The sequence below is a fragment of the Thalassophryne amazonica genome, chromosome 1 (genome assembly GCF_902500255.1).
Source record: "Thalassophryne amazonica chromosome 1, fThaAma1.1, whole genome shotgun sequence".
Classification (NCBI taxonomy): domain Eukaryota; kingdom Metazoa; phylum Chordata; class Actinopteri; order Batrachoidiformes; family Batrachoididae; genus Thalassophryne; species Thalassophryne amazonica.
In genome coordinates, this window is record NC_047103.1 from 5940588 (window position 1) to 5961904 (window position 21317).

A 21317-nucleotide genomic window follows, 5' to 3' on the forward strand; every position below is an offset into this window, starting at 1 on the left:
GCCCCCCACGCCGTTGATACATTTGTTTTCTCTCCTTCTTTTCTTTTTATGTTCAGGTGTCCTGTTAAAGTGAATTCTGAGGGGGCATGTGTAGTGCTCTCAACACTGACGGCATAATTCACTTTCTTATGAGTATTCTGTTAGGTGCCATGTGATTCATATAATAGGAGCGGTCCCTTTAAGAGTTCGGGTGACGTGCTCTTTTTTTGCCTGCCTTTCTGTTAACGCGCGGCGCCATGTTTGTAGTTCATATATTCTTACGGTGACATGTTGGTAGTCTGTTAATAAACTCGACTCAAGGAGTCTTAATGAGAGAAGTTTCGGCTCGTCTTTTCATCAAAAGACAACTTCTACAATAGTGTCAAATCTGTTTTAAGGTATTACACTGTAATACCTCTCATACTTCAAAGATTATACAGTAAAAACCCAATACAATATATTAAACCATATTCTGTTTAATATCAAAATCCACATTTCTAACTTGTTGTTGTTTGTCCTTCGGCTTGTCCCAGTTTTGCGGGATCGCCACAGCGGATCCCGTTGGGATCTGCACTTGGATTTGGCACAAATTTTACACCAGCTGTCCTTCCTGACACAGATCTAGTTCCTCATGGAGGAACACACACGCACACGCGCACACACACACACACACACACACACACACACACACACACACACACACACACACACACACACACACACACACACACACACACACACACACACACACACACAGAGCTCCTGATGTTTCCAAGTTATAATCTCCATTAAATAATCAGATTTCACCATATTCAGTTGAACAAAATGTATTTTTTTTCAAGAGTCTATAAAATTTTGTCAAATCAGATCTGACACCTGTTTCTCAATTCACATCGAAATCAGCAGAAAGAGGTTTTTGTGCCCAGATTCCACGTTATCCTGCACGTGCAGTTATGTTCAGTGCTGCCAAATGTTTGTACACCCCTGATTTTTTTAAATGACATCAAAATCATGCATCTTCATATTAAAATGTTCTTCAAACTCACAGTGAAAACTAAACTCTACAATGTGACAAAAATTAAATAACAAAAAAGCCAAAACAATGGTGTGTGCCAAAACCTGTTGGAATGACTGAGGGTCAGCTGCAGACAAAGTGATTTAATTTTGAGAAAAACTGGTTAAAAGGTCAAGGTCATCATTTTGACCCTGCCGTTTATACATCAGGAATATTTACTGGACTATAACAAGGAACTGGTTAGAGACGACTTTGGTTACCAGCAGACTCTAAAATTAAGTCATATATTGCATTTCTGTTGCTCACATGACCTTTGACCTTGAGAGGCCAAACTCAAGGTCAAAACTGTTTAGGTCAGGACAGTTTGGAGCAAATGTGGATTATTCACGGTGGAAGGGTTTAATGTTAGTTAGCAATCAGCCGTCTCACAGATCAACACTGAAAAAGTGAAACTTAGACGAATTTAAAAAAATTTGTTGAAATTTGTTTCACCTAAATTTATTAGTTTCTCTCAAAGTGTATTTATAATTTAAGGTTTCAACCATATTATAACTATGCTTTGAGAAAAAAATAATAAATACAGGTGCAACAAATTATAGTGGTTTTTTTTTTAGTTGATCAAATTTTCCTTTTTTCAGTGAAATATTAATGTGTATTAATGTTTATGGTTTAGTGTTTTGGTGTAATTTATTTTAAATTATTTTACTTTTAATTAATTTGTGATATTGTGATTGTTTCTGTTGAGTATTATATGAATACAATTATTATTATTATTACAACCCCAATTCCAATGAAGTTGGGACAAGATATTTAATGTTTAAACTAATAAACTTTATTGTTTTTGTGCAAAGCTGGGACAGTGGTATGTTTACCACTGTGTTACATCACCTTTCCTTCTAACAACACTCAATAAGTGTTTGGGAACTGAGGACACCAATTGTGAGTGTCATGATTGGGTATAAAAGTAGCATCCCCCAAAATCTCAGATAGGGCGAGGATCATCACTTTGTGAACAACTGCTTGAAAAAAATAGTCCAGCAGTTTAAGAACAATGTTTCTCAACATTCAATTACAAGGAATTTCGGGATTCCATCATCTACAGTCCACAATATAATCAGAAGATTCAGAGAATCTAGAGAACGTTCTACACGTAAGTGGCAAGGCCGAAAACCAACATTGAATGGCTGTGACCTTTGATCCCTCAGGTAGCACTGCATTAAAAACCCACATCATTGTGTAAAGGATCTTACCATGTGGGCTCAGGAACACTTCAGAAAACCATTGTCAGTTAACACAGTTCGTCGCTACATCTACAAGTGCAAGTTAAAACTCTGCCATGCAAAGCGAAAGCCAAACATCAACAACATCCAGAAATGCTGCCCCCTTCTCTGGGCCCGAGCTCATTTGAAACGGACAGATACAAAGTGGAAAAGTGTGCTGTGGTCTGAAAAGGCCATTTTTCAAATTGTGTTTGGAAATCATGGACGTCGTGTCCTCCAGACAAAAGAGGAAAAAGTCCATTTATATTGTTACCAGCACAAAGTTCAAAAGCCAGCATCTGTGATGGTATGGGGGTGTGTTAGTGGCCATGGCATGGACAACTTACACATCTGTGATGGCACCATCAGTGCTGAAAGGTACATCCAGGTTTTGGAGCAACACATGCTGCCACCCAAGCAACGTCTTTTTCAGGGACGTCCCTGCTTATTTCAGTAAGACAATGTCAAGCCACATTCTGCACGTGTTACAACAGCATGGCTTCATAGTAAAAGAGTGCGGGTACTAGACTGGCCTGCCTGCAGTCCAGACCTGTCGCCCACTGAAAATGTGTGGCGCATTATGAAGCGCAAAATATGACAACGGCACAGGCACAGTGTGAGCAGTTGGATGCTTATAGCTTTTCAGCAGCAGGATACCCTCACAATGGCCGACCAGAATGATATCAAACAGGTTTGATTTTCATTGGACCATACGATCGGTGATCAGGAGGTGGTCCTGAGATGTTAAGCGCAGCTTGTTACTCCATGTACACTACACGATGCAGGACGCGCGATTAACCTGAAACTCAGTCCAAAAAATTCCTGCATGAAAAATCATCTCGCACAGTGTAAAGCACGTTTTACAACATCATAAAACGTACACACATTCTCTTCACATGCAAAACATTTTGCGATGACACTTCCAGGGCTCCGTAAAAATGCCTGTTTTTACAAATAAAAAATGAACACCAACACATGGCAGACGTCACATTAACGTGTTGGTTTACATAATGAATGACTGAACCAATCAGTGTTTAGCAGAGGCACTTTTACCCAGAATCCTTTGCGATTTGTCTGTTTGTTACAAAACCTCAGAATTAGTGCATTATTCAACTTTAAAAGATATATCCTATATTTTAACTTTGTACAAATGACAGAATTGACATTAATGGAGTTATTCTATCGGTATTAATGTTATTTATAAATCAAAACCATAAGTCAGTATGACTTTATTTTTCAAGACCTCCGCCTGACCGGAGTGTTGTAATTGATAGAGAGCTGGCTTTAGGGCTTGTCAGCGATTGGGCCAGGTCAGGGCGCTGAGCCCTTATTTTTCCCCTTTTTATGGTTTCCTGTTTGCTGCGGCTTTCATTTATTAGTAATTATTTTCATTATGTTCTGTCTTGTTTTTCTTGTCACTTGGTTCGTGTTTTGATTCACTAGTTATATTATTTTCATCTTATGGTTATTCTCAGTTCTGTTTGCTTTGTCACTTTCTTTCCTTGTTACTTTAATACTTTAGCCATGTCTCAGTTCCATTCTAACGGTGTGTGTTATCATTTAGTTATCGTTTGCCTATTTTTGCTGTTCTCATTTCTGTTTGCACTTTGTCAGGAGTTTGTCTGCCAGTTCCAGTTTAGTTTTGTCATGGTGTTTAATTTCTTATTATTCTCTGAGCTGTGTTATCTAGTTTATCTCCGGCCTGCTTTTCTGTCCTGTTAAGTCTCTCGCCAGTTCATGTTTAGTCCAGTTCTCATGTTCATGCCTGATTCCTGTTCAGTAATATTATATTCAATTGTAGCTTTGTACTTATTTCTGTTTCACTCCACATCCTGCACCTGCATTCCTGTCTTCATCTCTCACAGCCAGTTGATTAAGTTCTCTCTGCACCTGCTATGTGTCCCTGTCTCTCACTTTAACTCTGTCTGCTTTGTGTTTTCATTTAGTCACACTCTTGACACTTTTCTTCACTCCACCTTGTGTTGTCCTCCCTCACTGTCTTGCACAATGTAGTATCTTCGTTCACTAGCCACACCCCTTCTTGATTGTTCCTCAGGTGCACCTTGTTAACACGTGTCTTATTTAATCTCCACCCAGCCACCACACCCTTGCTCGTTTGTTGTCTTTGCACGCTTACCAGCTCTGTTTCTAGTCCTGTTTTTGATTCGCTGTGTATCCAGACCCTGCTTTGTGTTTTTTGACTGCGCCTTTTGCCTTGCCCATGATGTCTATGTCTGCTCGTGCCATTGAACCCTGTATTAAAGACCATGATTTCTTCAACATCCACACCTACAACTCCTGGCAAAAATTATGGAATCACCGGCCTCAGAGGATGTTCATTCAGTTGTTTAATTTTGTAGAAAAAAAGCAGATCACAGACATGACACAAAACTAAAGTCATTTCAAATGGCAACTTTCTGGCTTTAAGAAGCACTATAAGAAATCAAGAAAAAAAGATCGTGGCAGTCAGTAACGGTTACTTTTTTAGACCAAGCAGAGGAAAACAATATGGACTCACTCAATTCTGAGGAATAAATTATGGAATCACCCTGTAAATTTTCATCCCCAAAACTAACACCTGCATCAAATCACATCTGCTTGTTAGTCTGCATCTAAAAAGGAGTGATCACACCTTGGAGAGCTGTTGCACCAAGTGGACTGACATGAATCATGGCTCCAACACGAGAGATGTTAATTGAAACAAAGGAGAGGATTATCAAACTCTTAAAAGAGGGTAAATCATCACGCAATGTTGCAAAAGATGGTTGTTCACAGTCAGCTGTGTCTAAACTCTGGACCAAATACAAACAACATGGGAAGGTTGTTAAAGGCAAACATACTGGTAGACCAAGGAAGACATCAAAGCCTCAAGACAGAAAACTTAAAGCAATATGTCTCAAAAATCGAAAATGCACAACAAAACAAATGAGGAACGAATGGGAGGAAACTGGAGTTGTCTATGACCGAACTGTAAGAAACCGCCTAAAGGAAATGGGATTTACATACAGAAAAGCTAAACGAAAGCCATCATTAACACCTAAACAGAAAAAAAAACAAGGTTACAATGGGCTAAGGAAAAGCAATCGTGGACTGTGGATGACTGGATGAAAGTCATATTCAGTGATGAATCTCGAATCTGCATTGGGCAAGGTGATGATGCTGGAACTTTTGTTTGGTGCCGTTCCAATGAGATTTATAAAGATGACTGCCTGAAGACAACATGTAAATTTCCACAGTCATTGATGATATGGGGCTGCATGTCATGTAAAGGCACTGGGGAGATGGCTGTCATTACATCATCAATAAATGCACAAGTTTATGTTGATATTTTGGACACTTTTCTGATGTTTAAGGATGATGAAATCATTTTCAAGATGATAATGCATCTTGCCATAGAGCAAAAACTGTGAAAACATTCCTTGCAAAAAGACACATAGGGTCAATGTCAACGAGCAGATGTGATTTGATGCAGGTGTTAGTTTTGGGGATGAAAATTTACAGGGTGATTCCATAATTTATTCCTCAGAATTGAGTGAGTCCATATTTTTTTCCTCTGCTTGGTCTAAAAAAGTAACCGTTACTGACTGCCATAATCTTTTTTTCTTGATTTCTTATAGTGTTTCTTAAAGCCAGAAAGTTGCCATTTGAAATGACTTTAGTTTTGTGTCATGTCTGTGATCTGCTTTTTTTTCTACAAAATTAAACAACAGAATGAACATCCTCTGAGGCCGGTGATTCCATAATTTTTGCCAGGGGTTGTAGTCAGAGAGTTTGCATTTTGGGTCCTGACAATTCAGGTGCCTGCCACCTGCCCTCCCTGACAGGGCTGCTCTCAGGGTGCCTCTGTGTTGGGAGCTCTGTAGTAAACAAGAGCTTCCAGCAGGGGCAGAATGTTCAAAGACAAAAGTGTGGTCTCAGTGTGTGGGTCTGTTGTTACTTATAATATTAGTAGAAGTTATTGTGGCATTAAAACTTAAATTTGTTTTGCTCATAGTTGCAAATGTTCCAGAGACAATATTGAAATTTATCTGTTATCGGTTATCTGTAGCTTCCGATACATTTTTGGGTGGTTTATTGTTTTATCTTTATCGAAGATAACTTTCCAGTTATCTGATTATCTGTTATCGAAGTTAATTTTTTGGTTATCTGTGCCCACCACTGTGTGTGTATATATATATATATATATATATATATATATATATATATATATATATATATATATATAAACAATTTAGACACCTGATCTTTTCTCGTTATTCTGAGATATTTTCTTGTAATTACAAGATCAGCGGTCTAATTTTTTTTTATCCAGTGAATGCATTACGCTTCCGTAGAAATAAACACTCCTAAAATGAAAACACTGTTGTTGTGACCAGATAACACCTCTGCTGTGATTTACAAGACATCTTATGGAGATGTTAGAGTGCTAATTAATTAGCACAGAAATGTCACTGAAAGACATTAGACTCAAATAAATCAAGGAAACTTTGTTCCTGTTAAACCAGAGGTGTCCAAAGTATTCCAGAAAGGGCAGAGAGGGGGCAGGTTTTCTTTGCAGCCACTGACTCCAGCAGGTGATTTCACTGATGAACTACTCATCTCATCTCCTCAAAGTGACCTCTTGGCCCTTTCTGGAATACTTTGGACATCACTGCATTAAAACACTCAACCAGGAAGTAAAAACTGATAGTGACAGTGTTGGGTTTTTCCAGCCTTTATAATCTATCATTAAACATGATGCACATTAACCCAAGTAACCGCGAGCTAGCTATGCCCCAGGAACGCCCATTAAGCGACAAACTGCTTGCCGCCCACATTTGTAGCTAATCTGACCGTAGGGTCAGGGAAATTGTTGGGTCCACGTTCACTCACATACCAAGTTTAGTTGTGGGAATCCCTCGGTGGTGAGGAAGACAGTCTGTTGGTTGATTCCTGGTTGGGATGGTGGAATTCTACATCCAGTGTTGGAGACACCTGTGCATGGGTTTGGTTAATGTGGGAATGTCGTTGCACGCTGACAAACACACGGTCCTTGATAGATCCTTAGGCTGGTCCAATGGCTAGGAAATCCCAAACGATTTTGGTTTGAGGACCTGCTGCCGCCTTCATCCACCTTCACAGCCGTTGGGAGACAAGCCACCACCTTATCCAGCTGGTCCCCTGTTGAGGACTTCTTGCTTCACCAGAGCCGTTTCATGTTCAGAGTTCCTATTGGGCCTTCATGGTTGCCATGGTGGCCACGAGGTCTGCACCATATTACACCCCAGGGGGCAACTCCTTACTTCAGGGGTATTCAACTGATTCCAGAAGGCAGAGGGAGACCAATGATTTCTTTCTAACGTTCTTATGATGTTCTTAATCAGTGAAATCACCTGCTGGAGTCGGTGGTTGCAAAGAAAACCTGCCCCCTCTCGGTCCTTTCTGGAACCAGTTGAATACTCCCGCCCTACTTGATCTGTTACCCAGGTGTCACAACGGGAAGGAGGGGTTGGATTTTGACACCCACCAACAGACAGACATGACCTTGCTCCCAATGATTGACCTTTGGCAAATTTGACCTTGCCAGAAGCAGTGTTGCCACAGTTACTTTGAAAAGTTACTTTATTAGTTACTTTTTTAGTTACTTTATGCAGTTACTTTATTAGCAGCTGCCGACAATTTATAACTAATAAGTAATATTACTAATAGAATAGAATAATTCTTTATTGTCCAACGAGGTGGAAAATTGTCTTCGGCTCATCAGCACAAAAAAGACAACACTAAAATACAAACATAGTCATACATAAAAACACACAATAAAACAAAATAAGATATATAAAATACATAGAATTAAAGGAAGAAGTAGAACAAGATCTAGTAAAAATAAATAAAATGTAAAATAAGATCTAGTAAAATAAAATAAAACAGAAAGACTGAGTCTTTCTGTTTTAGCAAAGTAACTATTAGTTACTTTGCTGTTTACTCAATCTTAGAAATAACCAAGTTAGATACTAGTTACTGTATTAGTTACATTCAGCAGCTGCTGACAAGTTGTCCACAGCTGCTAGTGAAGTAACTGTAAAATGTAACTGCATAAAGTAAATAATAAAGTAACTTTTCAGTTACTTGGGCAACACTGATCAGAACCCGTATCCATATGTGTGAAAAGTTTGGAGTAATTGGAGGGAAAATGTTAAATTTTGACTTCTGACCCAATGACCTCAACCCCAGCGATTAAGGTTTGGAACATTTTGACCTTTGGCCCCAGTAACTTTGACCTTTGACCTTAATGGCCAATGTTCATCCACATATCTACAATGGAAGTTGTACAAATGACTTGTGAGGAGGAGGAGACCAAACAAACAAACAAACAACAAACATGTTTAAATGATATTATGGTATCTGATATTTTATTCTATTAACTGAGGAAAATATGAACTAAGTAACTCATAATGAAAATAACTGTTTCTAAACCGAGAGAGAGAGAGAGAGAGAGAGAGTGTGTGTGTGTGTCTCACTGTGCAGTCATCTGATTGACAAAATTATTGGAAGTAACTTGTGAAGGTTCATAAGTTAAAAAAAGATGCAGACAATCAATCAAACCAAAGGCATGTAGAGTTTTGCACATCAGGTTAAAGTGGCTGTTTGTTCATGTCAGTGATATTAAAGGTGCACATGAATGAAGGTTGGAGTTTGTGTCACTGTAAGTTGCTAAACTTCCTCCAGAAGCGGTGCGTGGGCGCAGCGCCGACAGATTTAGATTTAGCATTGTCTGTAATGTCACTGTGGAATTTAGCGAGCGGTCTCAGCAGCAGTGACGCACGGCCGGAGTCTCACAACACCACAGACGCTGAGCAGCGCCGCAAGCTGCTGAGGCAGCAACAGTTTGGAAGCAACCTTTCATTTGCACAAAGACTCCTGTGACCGATCGCGGGTTTGATACGGCACAAGACCAGACAGGTTCATCAGATACCCACATACTACAAAATAAATTCACCCTGTCACTTCCTTCAGTTGATGTCATTAGGGGATGTGTGTGTGTGTGTGGGGGGGGGGGGGGGGTGTCACTGGAGTATTTGTATAGTTATGTTTGATTTGGTCCAAGATGAAGTCCTTGGTCAGTTTTTTGGAAGACTAGGAACTGTCACAGATTTATAAATAATTCCCAGGTGTTTTTGAAGATTACAGAAGGTGATCTTTTTTTTTTTTCCTGAACGTCATTATGATGACCATCTTGAGATTTAAAAAAAAACACCTTTTTTTCTCAGTTTGTTGACTGAGTTAATCTACGATTATGGTTCCATCAGCCAAATCCACAGTTTGAGTGCAAGAAGTCATCACATGACTTCAGGTGTGCTCAGCCAGTCAAAAGCTTGTAAACGCCAGACTTAACGATTGTATTTCCCGGACTGGAAGTCACATTTACATTAGCAACACACATCATGCAACAAGAAACAAAGTGACTTCAATCTGCTTCTTTTGACAACTGAACAGACGATCATACATGAGATAAACTTTTAAAAACTCTTAAGGTATTTGTAAAAGATAAGACTTGGCTAAGTTGGCGTTACTGTTCTAGTTCTCACACAGTACAAATTAGTGTTGTGCTGAGTCAACGTTATAGTTCTTCTTTTTATTCCAGAGTGTTGGTCTTTCAGATAGAGATCATGTTTTATTAATGGAACTCCTCCTCTTAAGACATTTTTTAAACATTCAGAGCTGCTTCATTCTGCTGCTGCTGAGTGTGAATCACAGCAGCAGCTTCTCATGCATGTAAACACTGCCATCGTGTGGCCATAGATGATCATGCAGTATTTTTTCATACATAAGTCACTTCAGAATATAAGTTGCAAGACTTCCCAAAATGAGTAAAAAAAAAAGACTTGTGCTCTGGAAAATACAGTAAGCAGTTGTGTTTGCTGCAGGTTTACATGGAAAACATGCAGGACAGGTGACCTCCAGGTGCAGGGTCACTGACCTCTGATCTAATGATGTCAAATATGTACATTAGGGTTCATACTCCCTCCAAAAATAGAATGAAATTAGATAAAGACCATGACTAAGTCCTTCCTGGGAAGAAACTGGTCATCCTTTGGACTGATCAGACCGGGGTGGGCAGCAAGGTCCCATTTTTTTTATTTTTCATTTTATTTATATAGCGCCAAATCACAACAGACAGTTGCCCCAAGGTGCTTTATATTGTAAGGCAAGGCCATACAATAATTACATAAAAACCCCAACGGTCAAAACGACCCCCTGTGAGCAAGCACTTGGCGACAGTGGGAAGGAAAAACTCCCTTTTAACAGGAAGAAACCTCCAGCAGAACCAGGCTCAGGGAGGGGCAGTCTTCTGCTGGGACTGGTTGGGGCTGAGGGGAGAGAACCAGGAAAAAGACATGCTGTGGAGGGGAGCAGAGATCAATCACTAATGATTAAATGCAGAGTGGTGCATACAGAGCAAAAAGAGAAAGAAACACTCAGTGCATCATGGGAACCCCCCAGCAGTCTAAGTCTATAGCAGCATAACTAAGGGATGGTTCAGGGTCACCTGATCCAGCCCTAACTATAAGCTTTAGCAAAAAGGAAAGTTTTAAGCCTAATCTTAAAAGTAGAGAGGGTGTCTCTCTCCCTGATCTGAATTGGGAGCTGGTTCCACAGGAGAGGAGCCTGAAAGCTGAAGGATCTGCCTCCCATTCTAGTCTTACAAACCCTAGGAACTACAAGTAAGCCTGCAGTCTGAGAGCGAAGCGCTCTATTGGGGTGATATGGTACTATGAGGTCCCTAAGATAAGGACCTGATTATTCAAAACCTTTGAAGTAAGAAGAAGAATTTTAAATTCTATTCTAGAATTAACAAGAAGCCAATGAAGAGAGGCCAATATGGGTGAGATATGCTCTCTCCTTCTAGTCCCCGTTAGTACTCTAGCTGCAGCATTTTGAATTAACTGAAGGCTTTTCAGGGTACTTTTAGGACAACCTGATAATAATGAATTACAATAGTCCAGCCTAGAGGAAATAAATGCATGAATTAGTTTTTCAGCATCACTCTGAGACAAGACCTTTCTAATTTTAGAGATATTGCGCAAATGCAAAAAAGCAGTCCTACATATTTGTTTAATATGCGCTTTGAATGACATATCCTGATCAAAAATGACTCCAAGATTTCTCACAGTATTACTAGAGGTCAGGGTAATGCCATCCAGAGTAAGGATCTGGTTAGACACCATGTTTCTAAGATTTGTGGGGCCAAGTACAATAACTTCAGTTTTATCTGAGTTAAAAGCAGGAAATTAGAGGTCATCCATGTCTTTATGTCTGTAAGACAATCCTGCAGTTTAGCTAATTGGTGTGTGTCCTCTGGCTTCATGGATAGATAAAGCTGGGTATCATCTGCGTAACAATGAAAATTTAAGCAATACCGTCTAATAATACTGCCTAAGGGAAGCATGTATAAAGTGAATAAAATTGGTCCTAGCACAGAACCTTGTGGAACTCCATAATTAACCTTAGTCTGTGAAGAAGATTCCTCATTTACATGAACAAATTGTAATCTATTAGATAAATATGATTCAAACCGCCGCAGCGCAGTGCCTTTAATACCTATGGCATGCTCTAATCTCTGTAATAAATTTTTATGGTCAACAGTATCAAAAGCAGCACTGAGGTCTAACAGAACAAGCACAGAGATGAGTCCACTGTCCTGAGGCCATAAGAAGATCATTTGTAACCTTCACTAATGCTGTTTCTGTACTATGATGAATTCTAAAACCTGACTGAAACTCTTCAAATAGACCATTCCTCTGCAGAAGATCAGTTAGCTGTTTTACAACTACCCTTTCAAGAATTTTTGAGAGAAAAGGAAGGTTGGAGATTGGCCTATAATTAGCTAAGATAGCTGGGTCAAGTGATGGCTTTTTAAGTAATGGTTTAATTACTGCCACCTTAAAAGCCTGTGGTACATAGCCAACTAACAAAGATAGATTGATCATATTTAAGATCGAAGCATTAATTAATGGTAGGGCTTCCTTGAGCAGCCTGGTAGGAATGGGGTCTAATAAACATGTTGATGGTTTGGATGAAGTAACTAATGAAAATAACTCAGACAGAACAATCGGAGAGAAAGAGTCTAACCAAATACCGGCATCACTGAAAGCAGCCAAAGATAACGATACGTCTTTGGGATGGTTATGAGTAATTTTTTCTCTAATAGTTAAAATTTTATTAGCAAAGAAAGTCATGAAGTCATTACTAGTTAAAGCAGTTTCACCCATCCCATGATGGGTGAAACTGGTGCATCTTTTCCTCACAATCGATCACCTCAGCAGGTTTTACTGATGAGCAGATAAGAAGTAAGAAGAAGGATTCAGTCCAATCTGTGTAAATATCAAAAAAGCACATGAGCAGGATTTATAAAACATTCTGTCACCAGCATTTCTCAAGTTGAAGCTGTGACGTTCAGGGATGAAGACGGTGTGAGCCGACGTGATGTCAGCGTCCAAAAACAAACAGAACGACTCTCAAACACCACACTGTCCTCTAGTGTCACGTCAAGGTCACACTCAGAAATTGAACCTATTTTTCACCTTTTCTCAAACTGCAGGTTTAAAGAAAAAAGAAAATATTTGTAAAAGGCATGAAAACAGTTGCCACTTATAGATCAGAACTTCAGGCTTCACTGGAGTTGAAACATGACAAGAAGCCTGGAAGTCCTCATTAGAGTTCATTCTTCTGCCACGTTACATATTATTGCGCCTTGGGGCAACTGTTTGTTGTGATTTGGTGCTATATAAAAAAAAAGTTGATTGATTGATATTATTGAATCTTAAACTTTTCCTGATGATTCTGTGACATCTTTTCAGACATTACCCCAAGACGTCGTTCACCATCGTGACAGACACACCGGAGAACCTGAGACTGAGACAACAGAGTGAGCTGCAGAGCCAGGTGAGCCTCTATGTGTGCCGACGTCACATCCCGCCGTCATAACCTGCTTTAATGATCCTTCTGGTTTTTAACCACCACATACAGACAAATTCAGGTTCCTGTTCTCTTCACTCATTGGTGCCGTTTCCACCTTCACAAACTGGAAATGTTCTTCCCCATTTGGCCCGGGAAGTGCCCCGGCCACCATGTGACGCCGCACAGACTCCACTGCAGCAGCGCCATGACTTCAGAGCAGCTGCTTTACAAAACATCATCACAGCCTCAAATAACCAAAAAAATAAATAAATCTAAACACATAATGTTAATCTGAAATGCCAAGAATACGGTACTCTGTGTGACACGCCGCCATGTTTAAAGACGTCAGCGCGGCTTTGCAACAATGCGGGAATAGCACGCCAAATCTTATATATAAGAGTCAAATGTATGTCGTTGTGTCTTCATATGACTGGCCTGTTGCTTAGCAACAGTAACTAACAACCCCCCCCCCCCACACACACACAGTGTCCCACTTTCTTCCTTCCATCCTTCCTTCCTTCCTTGGTTGCAGTCAGATGTATGTTTTTACGTATACAACCCCTGGCAAAAATTATGGAATCACCGGCCTCGGAGGATGTTCATTCAGTTGTTTAATTTTGTAGAAAAAAAGCAGATCACAGACATGACACAAAACTAAAGTCATTTCAAATGGCAACTTTCTGGCTTTAAGAAACACTATAAGAAATCAAGAAAAAAAGATTGTGGCAGTCAGTAACGGTTACTTTTTTAGACCAAGCAGAGGAAAAAAATATGGAATCACTCAATTCTGAGGAAAAAATTATGGAATCACCCTGTAAATTTTCATCCCCCAAATTAACACCTGCATCATATCAGATCTGCTTGTTAGTCTGCATCTAAACACACCTTGGAGAGCTGTTGCACCAAGTGGACTGACATGAATCATGGCTCCAACACGAGAGGTGTCAATTGAAACAAAGGAGAGGATTATCAAACTCTTAAAAGAGGGTAAATCATCACGCAATGTTGCAAAAGATGTTGGTTGTTCACAGTCAGCTGTGTCTAAACTCTGGACCAAATACAAACAACATGGGAAGGTTGTTAAAGGCAAACATACTGGTAGACCAAGGAAGACATCAAAGCGTCAAGACAGAAAACTTAAAGCAATATGTCTCAAAAATCAAAAATGCACAACAAAACAAATGAGGAACGAATGGGAGGAAACTGGAGTCAACATCTGTGACCGAACTGTAAGAAACCGCCTAAAGGAAATGGGATTTACATACAGAAAAGCTAAACGAAAGGCATCATTAACACCTAAACAGAAAAAAACAAGGTTACAATGGGCTAAGGAAAAGCAATCGTGGACTGTGGATGACTGGATGAAAGTCATATTCAGTGATGAATCTCGAATCTGCATTGGGCAAGGTGATGATGCTGGAACTTTTGTTTGGTGCTGTTCCAATGAGATTTATAAAGATGACTGCCTGAAGAGAACATGTAAATTTCCACAGTCATTGATGATATGGGGCTGCATGTCAGGTAAAGGCACTGGGGAGATGGCTGTCATTACATCATCAATAAATGCACAAGTTTATGTTGATATTTTGGACAACTGAAAGGATGTTTGGGGATGATGAAATCATTTTTCAAGATGACAATGCATCTTGCCATAGAGCAAAAACTGCAAAAACATTCCTTGCAAAAAGACACATAGGGTCAATGTCATGGCATAGGGTCAATGTCAATGAGCAGATCTGATTTGATGCAGGTGTTAATTTGGGGGATGAAAATTTACAGGGTGATTCCATAATTTTTGCCAGGGGTTGTATGTATGTAAGTGTGGCCTGTTGCTTAGCAACAGTAACAATGATGTCTCTGTTTGCGGGTCATCGTTCAGTCATTCACATGACATTTCATTTGTGACTGAGTTACAGTGGTTACTTAATGTAGTCGTACACATAGTGACCACAAGAAGCCTACTGGTGTTGGAGTCAAAAGGTCAAAGGTCATAATCACTGAACTGACTTTGTAAAGTCGTCTGCAGAAAAGCATCGCTCATCAGTTTGCCCGGAACGCCGTGGATTAGTGCAGAGTATGGGCTCGTTTTAAGCATATTTTTCATGACCTTGACCTTGACCTTGACCTCTGCCTCTCTGTTTCCTTTCCAGTCTTTGGATTTGTTCACGTTGTTTGGATTTTGGGCTGTGCCTGAGGACTCTTGGGGTCCTTTCAGAGTCTTGTCTTTAAATAGTTCCTTGTCTTCGCCTGTGAGTGTCCTCCCAGTCTCCAGACATTCTGTGCTCGGGTTCGTCCATCTCTATCTGGAAGTTCTTGTTCTCCAACGTGAGCAACATTTGCGCAGAACTACGGCCTCCAAATAGAACTGGACTGAAAAACAACTTAACACCGTTGGCACTGAGACGACTGCGCGGCACAGGAGCGACTCAACCTCTGCTGTTTGGCAGAGAAGCGCGTGGCTCAAAGCTCTGCCCCTGTGGCATCACATGCAGATGAAAACGAGCAGTGGCATGTGGGGTGTGATACACGCAGAGCTCTGCTTCCTGAACCCAGGATGAGTCAGACTGAATATTTTCCTCACACACACACACACACACACACACACTGATAGAAACAAGTGGTGATTCACCACCATATGTCTTCACTGCAGGACAAAAGGACAGACGTCCCCTCAGCAGTCTGTAGAAGACAACGTGCTGTTTTCCGCGGTGTGTCCACGTCCCAATCTGCCCCCATAAAATGACTTTTAGCACCAGGTTGTCATGTGGAGACTCCAGATTTACAGGCACATTTATTCATTCTGTCCTTTGTTATTCTTCATGTCGTGATGTCGCTGTCGGCTAAACGCCGCACACAAATATCTGACATCACAGCGACAACACGAACTACTTAATAAAATCACTCACAGACCTGATTAACATATAAGCAAGCTATTTGTTCACAAATGAGTTAAACAGGCTAATTTTCATGCCAGCTACATGCTAACTATTCAGTCTACTGCAGCGGATGCTGTCTATGCTAGCACAGGCAGCGGATGCTAAGATGGCCAGATGTCCCCTTTTTCACGGGAGGTTTTCTGTCGCTATCATTGGCTAAAAGTATCCCCATTTTTAACTGTGAATTAAAAACAGACTACAAAGACCAGACAAAAGTTTTGCATTTTTTATTTTGGCCAGCAGAGGGGGCTGTCTGCTTGCTATAACAGTTTCATGTAAATCCGCTTCAGCTGTTAAGCACCAGCTCCCCCGGGTTTGAGAAGAAACTGCTGTGCAAAACCTGACCACAAACTAGCAAGTTTTAAGAAAATCCACAAACATCTTGTTGAAGCTACTATGATAACACGGTCAGGTCCATAAGTATTTGGACAGTGACACTGTTTTTGTTAAAAAAAAATGCCTCTGTACATTAAAGCAATAGAGTTAAAATAAAACAGTTCAGATTAATAACATTTACATTTACTTTAATGGACTACCCAGCAGTGGGGAATAAGTTTCATTACACTAGAAGTCTTTCAGAAAGCGCTGTAACTAGGTTTAAGGATATGATTCCTTCTTTATGTTCTCTAATGCCATATACTAACACAGTGCAGACTAGCTACCTAAACTCTGTAAGTGAGATAGAGTATCTCGTCAATAGTTTTACATCCTCATTGAAGACAACTTTGGATGCTGTAGCTCCTCTGAAAAAGAGAGCTTTAAATCAGAAGTGCCTGACTCCGTGGTATAACTCACAAACTCGCAGCTTAAAGCAGATAACCCGTAGGTTGGAGAGGAAATGGCGTCTCACTAATTTAGAAGATCTTCACTTAGCCTGGAAAAAGAGTCTGTTGCTCTATAAAAAAGCCCTCCATAAAGCTAGGACATCTTACTACTCATCACTAACTGAAGAAAATAAGAACAACCCCAGGTTTCTTTTCAGCACTGTAGCCAGGCTGACAAAGAGTCAGAGCTCTATTGAGCCGAGTATTCCTTTAACTTTAACTAGTAATGACTTCATGACTTTCTTTGCTAATAAAATTTTAACTATTAGAGAAAAAATTACTCATAACCATTCCAAAGACGTATCGTTATCTTTGGCTGCTTTCAGTGATGCTGGTATTTGGTTAGACTCTTTCTCTCCGATTGTTCTGTCTGAGTTATTTTCATTAGTTACTTCCTCCAAACCATCAACATGTCTATTAGACCCCATTCCTACCAGGCTGCTCAAGGAAGCCCTACCATTAATTAATGCTTCGATCTTAAATATGATCAATCTATCTTTATTAGTTGGCTATGTACCACAGGCTTTTAAGGTGGCAGTAATTAAACCATTACTTAAAAAGCCATCACTTGACCCAGCTATCTTAGCTAATTATAGGCCAATCTCCAACCTTTTGGATTGATCTAGATTACTAGATAACTAGATTACAATCTAGATAACTAGATTGATCTAGTTATCTAGATTACGATTTGTTTCCCAGTGTAATCTTCACGTGCCTTAACTAAAGCACTCCTTCTGCTGAATCACTTCTAAATTATTTACACATTATTCACTTTGCGTGTTTTTAGGAATCCGCTAGCTTAGCGCAGCTACTAGCTCTTAGCCGATTTAGCATGGCGGCTTCTCCTGTCTCTCCCGCACTTTTCTGCTCTGGGTGTGAAATGTTTAGTTATTCCTCGGCCTCCTTTAGCAGTAACGGTACTTGTAATAAGTGTAGCTTATTCGTAGCTTTGGAGGCCAGGCTGGGCGAATTGGAGACTCAGCTCTGCACCGTGGAAAATTCTACAGCTAGCCAGGCCCCTGTAGTCGGTGCGGACCAAGGTAGCTTAGCCGCCGTTAGTTTCCCTCTGGCAGATCCCGAGCAGCCGGGAAAGCAGGCCGACTGGGTGACTGTGAGGAGGAAGCGTAGTCCTAAACAGAAGCCCCGTGTACACCGCTAACCCGTTCACATCTCTAACCGTTTTTCCCCACTCGACGACACACCCGCCGAGGATCAAACTCTGGTTATTGGCGACTCTGTTTTGCGAAATGTGAAGTTAGTGACACCAGCAACCATAGTCAATTGTCTTCCGGGGTCCAGAGCAGGCGACATTGAAGGAAATTTGAAACTGCTGGCTAAGGCTAAGCGTAAATTTGGTAAGATTGTAATTCACGTCGGCAGTAATGACACCCGGTTACGCCAATCAGAGGTCACTAAAATTAACATTAAATTGGTGTGTAACTTTGCAAAAGCAATGTCGGACTCTGTAGTTTTCTCTGGGCCCCTCCCCAATCGGACAGGGAGTGACATGTTTAGCCGCATGTTCTCCTTGAATTGTTGGCTGTCTGAGTGGTGTCCAAAAAATGAGGTGGGCTTCATAGATAATTGGCAAAGCTTCTGGGGAAAACCTGGTCTTGTTAGGAGAGACGGCATCCATCCCACTTTGGATGGAGCAGCTCTCATTTCTAGAAATCTGGCCAATTTTCTTAAATCCTCCAAACCGTGACTATCCAGGGTTGGGACCAGGAAGCAGAGTTGTAGTCTTACACACCTCTCTGCAGCTTCTCTCCCCCTGCCATCCCCTCATTACCCCATCTCCGTAGAGACGGTGCCTGCTTCCAGACTACCAATAACCAGCAAAAATCTATTTAAGCATAAAAATTCAAAAAGAAAAAATAATATAGCACCTTCAACTGCACCACAGACTAAAACAGTTAAATGTGGTCTATTAAACATTAGGTCTCTCTCTTCTAAGTCCCTGTTGGTAAATGATATAATAATTGATCAACATATTGATTTATTCTGCCTTACAGAAACCTGGTTACAGCAGGATGAATATGTTAGTTTAAATGAGTCAACACCCCCAAGTCACACTAACTGTCAGAATGCTCGTAGCACGGGCCGGGGCGGAGGATTAGCAGCAATCTTCCATTCCAGCTTATTAATTAATCAAAAACCCAGACAGAGCTTTAATTCATTTGAAAACTTGACTCTTAGTCTTGTCCATCCAAATTGGAAGTCCCAAAAACCAGTTTTATTTGTTATTATCTATCGTCCACCTGGTCGTTACTGTGAGTTTCTCTGTGAATTTTCAGACCTTTTGTCTGACTTAGTGCTTAGCTCAGATAAGATAATTATAGTGGGCGATTTTAACATCCACACAGATGCTGAGAATGACAGCCTCAACACTGCATTTAATCTATTATTAGACTCTATTGGCTTTGCTCAAAAAGTAAATGAGTCCACCCACCACTTTAATCATATCTTAGATCTTGTTCTGACTTATGGTATGGAAATAGAAGACTTAACAGTATTCCCTGAAAACTCCCTTCTGTCTGATCATTTCTTAATAACATTTACATTTACTCTGATGGACTACCCAGCAGTGGGGAATAAGTTTCATTACACTAGAAGTCTTTCAGAAAGCGCTGTAACTAGGTTTAAGGATATGATTCCTTCTTTATGTTCTCTAATGCCATATACCAACACAGTGCAGAGTAGCTACCTAAACTCTGTAAGTGAGATGGAGTATCTCGTCAATAGTTTTACATCCTCATTGAAGACAACTTTGGATGCTGTAGCTCCTCTAAAAAAGAGAGCTTTAAATCAGAAGTGCCTGACTCCGTGGTATAACTCACAAACTCGTAGCTTAAAGCAGATAACCCGTAAGTTGGAGAGGAAATGGCGTCTCACTAATTTAGAAGATCTTCACTTAGCCTGGAAAAAGAGTCTGTTGCTCTATAAAAAAGCCCTCCGTAAAGCTAGGACATCTTTCTACTCATCACTAATTGAAGAAAATAAGAACAACCCCAGGTTTCTTTTCAGCACTGTAGCCAGGCTGACAAAGAGTCAGAGCTCTATTGAGCTGAGTATTCCATTAACTTTAACTAGTAATGACTTCATGACTTTCTTTGCTAACAAAATTTTAACTATTAGAGAAAAAATTACTCATAACCATCCCAAAGACGTATCGTTATCTTTGGCTGCTTTCAGTGATGCCGGTATTTGGTTAGACTCTTTCTCTCCGATTGTTCTGTCTGAGTTATTTTCATTAGTTACTTCATCCAAACCATCAACATGTTTATTAGACCCCATTCCTACCAGGCTGCTCAAGGAAGCCCTACCATTATTTAATGCTTCGATCTTAAATATGATCAATCTATCTTTGTTAGTTGGCTATGTACCACAGGCTTTTAAGGTGGCAGTAATTAAACCATTACTTAAAAAGCCATCACTTGACCCAGCTATCTTAGCTAATTATAGGCCAATCTCCAACCTTCCTTTTCTCTCAAAAATTCTTGAAAGGGTAGTTGTAAAACAGCTAAATGATCATCTGCAGAGGAATGGTCTATTTGAAGAGTTTCAGTCAGGTTTTAGAATTCATCATAGTACAGAAACAGCATTAGTGAAGGTTACAAATGATCTTCTTATGGCCTCGGACAGTGGACTCATCTCTGTGCTTGTTCTGTTAGACCTCAGTGCTGCTTTTGATACTGTTGACCATAAAATTGTATTACAGAGATTAGAGCATGCCATAGGTATTAAAGGCACTGCGCTGCGGTGGTTTGAATCATATTTGTCTAATAGATTACAATTTGTTCATGTAAATGGGGAATCTTCTTCACAGACTAAAGTTAATTATGGAGTTCCACAAGGTTCTGTGCTAGGACCAATTTTATTCACTTTATACATGCTTCCCTTAGGCAGTATTATTAGACGGTATTGCTTAAATTTTCATTGTTACGCAGATGATACCCAGCTTTATCTATCCATGAAGCCAGAGGACACACACCAAATAGCTAAACTGCAGGATTGTCTTACAGACATAAAGACATGGATGACCTCTAATTTCCTGCTTTTAAACTCAGATAAAACTGAAGTTATTGTACTTGGCCCCACAAATCTTAGAAACATGGTGTCTAACCAGATCCTTACTCTGGATGGCATTACCCTGACCTCTAGTAATACTGTGAGAAATCTTGGAGTCATTTTTGATCAGGATATGTCATTCAAAGCGCATATTAAACAAATATGTAGGACTGCTTTTTTGCATTTACGCAATATCTCTAAAATCAGAAAGGTCTTGTCTCAGAGTGATGCTGAAAAACTAATTCATGCATTTATTTCCTCTAGGCTGGACTATTGTAATTCATTATTATCAGGTTGT

At 40.1% G+C, this 21317-nt stretch overlaps 1 protein-coding gene across 2 annotated transcripts in view; it reads left to right on the top strand.

The window, feature by feature from the left end:
- The window catches only part of nebl (nebulette), a 219615-nt gene that overhangs the window by 31963 nt on the left and 166335 nt on the right, over positions 1-21317 (top strand). For both annotated transcript variants that reach the window (XM_034189488.1, XM_034189579.1), the window contains exon 3: positions 13092-13176. In XM_034189488.1, coding sequence (XP_034045379.1) covers positions 13092-13176 — 85 coding nt within the window. The remainder of the gene's footprint in view (positions 1-13091; positions 13177-21317) is intronic.